The 6233-nt window shown below is 56.5% G+C and overlaps 1 protein-coding gene across 2 annotated transcripts in view; it reads left to right on the plus strand.

Annotated features, from left to right (window-relative positions):
• The window catches only part of PHGDH (phosphoglycerate dehydrogenase), a 31022-nt gene extending 25779 nt beyond the window's left edge, over positions 1 to 5243 (plus strand). For both annotated transcript variants that reach the window (XM_018045984.1, XM_018045985.1), the window contains 4 exons: positions 1614 to 1746; positions 2800 to 2930; positions 3852 to 4089; positions 4929 to 5243. In XM_018045984.1, the coding sequence (XP_017901473.1) occupies positions 1614 to 1746; positions 2800 to 2930; positions 3852 to 4089; positions 4929 to 5083 (657 nt within the window). In that variant the 3' untranslated portion in view covers positions 5084 to 5243. The remainder of the gene's footprint in view (positions 1 to 1613; positions 1747 to 2799; positions 2931 to 3851; positions 4090 to 4928) is intronic.

Here is a 6233-nt window from a genome sequence, read left to right on the forward strand (position 1 = left end):
CTGTTTTACCCTGCAGTGGCTCGGGCACAACAGGCATTGGTAAGAAAGACCTCCTTGTCACCCAGGAAGCCCCACTGTCCCTCCTTCTTTTCTGGGTCCTCTCCAGTTCCTTTCTGCTGTGACCTGAGGCACAGACTAGCCTGAGGATCAGGTTGGTGCCCGAATGCCTTGGCTCTTCCTGGAGCCTCCTGTTCATCTTCTAGAGAAGATAGATGCCCCTTTTAACTCGGCAGACCTGTGGCGAGCAGCGCCCTGGCCTGCGAGGGGAAGGAACCGGGCGTGGTGCGTGCCTGTGGGGCTTCTCCGGTGAGCGCTTTCCCACTGCCCGCTGCAGTTCTCACCCTCCAGCTGCCGCCTGGCCCTTCAGTTCTTCCCTCGAAGTTCTGGGATTCACGGCCCTTTCTTCTGTGCGCTTCACGGAGGATCAAAGGGGAGCCGGCCGTGGGGCACCGTCACACCCGGGACCTCCTTACACGGCAGGGTCTGCTGGGGAGTCCTGCCTCCTCGGCTGTTTCCATCATTATGAGTCCTTCTTCTTTAATTCTCTGCCAGTTTTCCCTGTGAAAACAGGAATAGAAACTTCCACGTTTTCCTCTCATTACATCTGCCTGATTGATTTGCATCCAACCCCAAGATTCTAATTAAATCCTTCTTAGATGATTCTCTTTACAGGTTGCCTCAGTGCAAGTGGCCAGATACTTAACTCAGAGACATCTTGAGCCACAAGATGAAATAGACATTTTGACCCAGAACATGCTGCTTTGTTGTCAGCGGGGGGGTCCAGCTGGGCAGACCCTAGGCTTCACAGCATTGGAGGATTATGTGGCTTCTGCCTCTTGGCCACTGCCCAGCAGGCCTGTGGTGGACTTCATAGGAGTCCACATTTGAAGAGTGATAGGATCATCAAAAGTGTATGAATTCAGGGATTCCCTGGTGGTCCAGTAGTTAGGACTCAGTGCGTTCACTACTGTGGCCCAGGTTCAGTTCCTGGTTGGGGAACTGAGATCCCACAAGCTGTGTAGTACCCAAGTGTATAAATCCAGCCTTACAAATTGTGATATTTAGACAGAGTGTTTTGTGACAGTGTAAAAACACACTTAAAATCAAGACAGAAAATAAAAATGAAGGCAGATAGGAAAGCCATTCCAGAGAGACCCACCACTCTAGGTCTAAGTGATCTGTGACTCTCCACATGGTTTATGTCAAAGACCCATCTTCCCTGTTTGCACAGGAAAATCAGATCTCTGGTGGAGCTGGGGAGGGGTGGCGGCACATGCAGAGAAGAGGGAGATTTCCCTCTTTTCCCTGATCCCCTCTTGGCAGTTTGAAGTGGGGGAGCCTTTTGTGCTTAGGGGAGCCGATAGGGGGCGCCAGGGAGCTGTGCCGTTTTCTGGCTCTGCAGCGCTCCTCAGCGACAGGAACAAGCTGTCATCTTGTGGGTGGCTGATGAAGGTTATCACCCCAAGGCACCCAAAAACCAGGCTGGCCCCCTGCTGCCTGCTCTCCATGTGGAGCTAAGGCTTGGCCTTAAGACCTTGTCTGGGAGCTGAGTCGGGCAGGGGTGCCCTGTCCCTCCCCTTCCTGACCTCAGTCCTGCTCCCCTTTCTCTGCAGGTAAATGCCCAGGCCCTTACCAGCATCTTCTGTCCACATACCAAGCCTTGGGTCAGTCTGGCTGAAGCTCTTGGGGCGCTGATGCAGGCCTGGGCTGGGTCTCCCAAAGGGACCATCCAGGTGGTGACACAGGGTGAGCTGGGGACTCTGCGGAGGGAGGGCGAAGAGGGCTGTGGACTCTGCACCACAGCGGGTGTGTCTGCTGCAGGCCACAGACCAGCGAGGGGCTCCGAGATGCCCCTGTTCTTGTGACTCCATGTCTCACATCCCATCTGAGTATGGCTCGCTTGCTACCAAGTGAGGACAGAAAGGGAGGGGCACACAAAGTCATTGGGAAGTCTGCTTAATTTTCGTAAGTCCTGTTAGGCAGTATTTTTAAAATGTGCACGTTTGGGATGCGAGAAGGACCTCTGCAGGGTTCACAGCTTCCTGTGGGAGGCGGTAGGATGGGTGGAGGGAGTCCAGGGGAAGCGACAGAACCTTTATTCCAGTTTTGACCCAGTTGCTTACCTGCCCTGGGACTTCCCCTTCTCTGAGCCATGGGTTCTTCACCCGTGAAGTGAAAGCTGAGGCGGGAGTGTCAGACAAGGCAGGTGCTGGGGGTATTTTGTGCTCTGGAACATTCTAAGGTGGGCTCTCTGGCAGGCTGATGTCCTCAGGGGCTCAACTGGGGAGTGGGTCCCCTGTACTCTGCAGAGGCCTGTCCTCCCCATTGACTGTTGGACATTTGCTCACTTGCGGAAAGGCTGGAGTGGCAGGGTGGTGGCGGGGTAGACCGCTAGCATTGCCAATACTTGGAAGGGGCAGAGGCAGGGAGGTTGGCTCAGGTGCTTCGGTTGCCCCTTTCTGCCTCCACTTCCTGAGACCAGCAAGGGTGTAAGTGCCAAGTAGGGGTAAGGGTACAGGCAGACCCAGGTGGCCGGGCCAGGGACAGTGGAGCTGGGCTGGGTTCTGGAGAGGAGTGTCTTAGAGTGAGCGCCCCCCTGGTTTGGACCCCCAGTATGTCCCCATCCCCTGGCTGCCCCTCCATCCCCCAGAGGGTAGCAGAACTGCCCAGCAGCCTGGGCTTGGGCCCCCCCAGGGCGGTGAGGAGCCGTGTGACCCAGGGCTCAGGGCCAGCGTGCACTGCCCACTCCCGTGTTTTTCAACACACAGCGCCCTGACGGCAACTTCTCTCCGTCCCCAGGATCATCCCTGAAGAACTCCGGGAGCTGCCTGGCCCCCGCCGTCATCATCGGCTTCCTGCAGGACGCATCCCAGCAGGCGAATGTGAACCTGGTGAACGCCACGCTGCTGGTGAAAGAGACCGGCCTCGATGTGCGCACCCTCCCCTCCCCTCCATCCCTTCCCCTCCACCCCTCAGCACTGCCTTTCTCCCCTGTGTTCAGAGCTCCTCTCAGCTCTGCTCACTGATGGGGACCCCCCCCAGGGTGTGAGTCCTGCTGGTGACAGTGCCTCCCTGTGGGAGACAGCCATGACTCCCCCCGCCGCCCCGCCGGCCCCCGAGCATCAGCATGAGAACTGACGCCCGTGAACGGGCTGTGTGCATAACTGCTCTGTGAGCAAGAGGGCCAGCGGGACCCCCACGTCACAGTCAAGAAGGAGATCTCAGAGCCCGGCCGGGAGCTGGGAGGTGGCCCCGCATCAGCCTCTAACTCTCCATCCAGCGCTCCTTTACCACCCCACCCAGGGTCTGGGCTAGTCTGCGACCTCTGTGGCCCCTCATGGCTTCCCTTCAGTGTCTTCCTTTCTGGTTCCCTTTTAAGATCAAAGTCTGTGTTTCTCAGCCAGTGGGAGCTGGCGGAGGCAGTGGGCAGTGAGCTCCCAAGGCCCCCTTCCTCTCCTTCGCCTGCTCTCTGACAACCTAGGTTGGCCACTGTTTCTACACAGGGAGCAGGAAGTCAGCACTGGAGGGACCAAACTGGACCATCTCTGGTGGCTGGGCTGCCTGTCCAGCCCTTCTTCAGGGATGATCCTGGGGACAGAGAGAAGTCTGCCTCCCTCCCTCTGCTTTCTCCTCCTCCCACCCTCCCCTCCAAGCCTTTACCTGTATCCGGTAGATCTCTTCGCCCTCCTTCAGGGAGGAAGCTCACGCTCAGGGGCGCCAGGCTTGCCCATCTGCCCTCTCCCCTGACCCTGAATTGCTAAGTGTGGCGGCCAGGCTGATGCCCTACAAATTGGCATTTAGGCCAAGGGAGGGAGTAGGCGTCACTGTGCCTCTTTGCCTCCTCTCTGCAGGTGACCACCTCCCACAACCCTGCCACACCAGGGGAGCAGGACTTCGGGGAATGCCTCCTGACCGTGGCCCTGGCAGGTGCCCCCTACCAGGCCGTGGGCTTGGTCCAGGGCGCCATGCCTATGCTGCAGGCGCTCAACGGAGCTGTCTTCAAACCAGAAGTGCCTCTCCGCCCGGGCCAGCCCCTGCTCATGTTCCGGGCTCAGGCTTCCAACCCTGCGATGCTGCCAACCATGATTGGTGAGGAGGGCCTGTGGGGCTGGCCAGTGCCCTGGGGGCAGGGACGGCTGTGCGTGTGTGTGTGTGTGTGTGTGTGCGGCTCTGTCCTGGGATTGCGCTCTGTGGATTTCTGCCTCCTTCAGCCCCTCTTCATGCCTGCAGGCATCATTGGATCTGCAGCAGGTTCCAGAACATGTGGAATTGAGAGATTAATTGCCTTATCTGAGGTTGCAGAGCCATGTGGCAGGGGTGGGACCCTAGAGCCCCTGTTACTAGCCAGGTGCTCACCACGTTAAGACTCAGTTTGAGACTGCTTGTAGAAGTGTATCCTGGAGTTCAGAACTATTGAGTTGCAGGTTTCCTGACGGCGGGGCTGAGTGGTGGTCAGCCTGATCCAACAAAGCCTGTCTGAGCATCCCTCCAGCAGTCGCGGGCATCTTGGACCTGCCTCAGGCCCCTGGCACCAAACCTGCTCGGGGTCCTGGGGCACTTCCAAGTATGGCAGAGAATGAGTGCCCACAGGCGTCAGGGGGCCTGATATCAATGTCCTTGCCAGATGCCAAGAGGAACTTTCCCCTGCTTTTCTCCCTTGCTGATGGTCCAGATAAAACTGCCAGCCAGCAAGTCCAGCTGGTGGCTTTGGCTCTTTGTGGCTAATCTTCCCTCCCCTGCCTTGCCTGATGGTCAGGGTGTTCCTGACAGGGAGCCCTTTGTTCCCTCTGTCTCAGCTCTTCAATTCTGAGACCACCACCCCTGTTGCAACACTGATGTCAGAAATCAAGACTTGTGAGCCTGCTCCCAGCCTCCTGCTTCTCCTTCCCCTGTGCCTGGTGCTAACCAGGGGTTTCTTCTACTTCCAGGCCTCCTGGCAGAGGCAGGGGTGCAGCTGCTGTCCTACCAGAGCTCTGCGGTGTCAGATGCGGAGACCTGGCACGTCATGAGTATCTCCTCCCTGCTCCCCAGCCTGGAGCCCTGGAAGCCACACGTGACCGAGGCTTTCCAGTTCCGCTTCTAGCCTTGGGCTCTCCTGTCCCAGCCTCGTGGGATTTTCTGAAGAAACATATCCACTGGGAGAGGAGGTCCACATTTCTGGGGCTGACACTGCTTGTGTCTCCTCTGAATCCTATCCTCCTATGGTACAGAAATCACCTCCCAATAAAGAGCCTACCCTCTACTCTCTGGGCAGTTTTGTGTTGTCATTACCCGGAAGAGCCACCAGAGGGCATCCGCGGGCAGCCGTGGGGCTGGGCTTTGGCTGCAGGCGAGTCGGATACATAAAGGGAGACCCATAAAGAGAGATCAAGATGGGTGGACTACATGTCTGTGTGGGGGTGCTCTGAAGAGGACCCTTTCCCTGTGTCTCAAGTTTTTAAGAGACGTTTTCATAGGAACAAACCTCAAGGGTTTGAGCAAGTGCCTGTGCTATTTTGGAGTAGGAAATGGCAACGCACTCCAGTATTCTTGCTTGGAGAATTCCATGGACGGAGGAGCCTGGTGGGCTGCAGTCCATGGGGTCGCAAAGTCTGTGCTATTTTAGATTCCCCCGTCTGGCTGGAAACATAGAGGCGCACTGATAAATGTAACTCACCAAACATGTACAGCACTGTGTGCCAGGCATTGGGTTAGGAGTTCTGCCTTGGGGGAGGTTTATTAGAGCTCAGCTGCTTCTGTAGACATCTCTCTCTGCTGCGGGACAGAGCACACAGGTCACTGGAAACAGGGAGGAAAGAGCCACAACAGGTGTGTGTGAATTCTGTTGAGACCAGAGGAGAAAGTCATTTGAGTTGAGGATGGTGGCTCCCAGGAGATGTTTGGAAAGGTTTCATAAGAGGAAGAAAGTGTGAGTAAAGGCATGGGGCCTGAGGATATTTGGCAAATTCACAAAGCCAGTTTTGTACGGTGTGTGTGTGCACGCATGCTCAATTGCTTCAGTCATGTCCATCTCTTCACAACCCTATGGACCATAACCTGCCAGGCTCCTCTGTCCATGGGATTCTCCAGGCAAGAATACTGGAATGGATTGCCTTGCCCTCCTCCAGGGGATCTTCCTGACCCAAGGATCGAACCCACGTCTCTTGCGTTTCCTGCTTTAGCAGGAGAGTTCTTTAGCACTAGCACAACCTGGGAAGCCGCAGTTTAGTATGGAATAGACAGTATATCACTTG

This window comes from Capra hircus, chromosome 3 (genome assembly GCF_001704415.2).
Source record: "Capra hircus breed San Clemente chromosome 3, ASM170441v1, whole genome shotgun sequence".
In the NCBI taxonomy this organism is placed as follows: Eukaryota; Metazoa; Chordata; class Mammalia; order Artiodactyla; family Bovidae; genus Capra; species Capra hircus.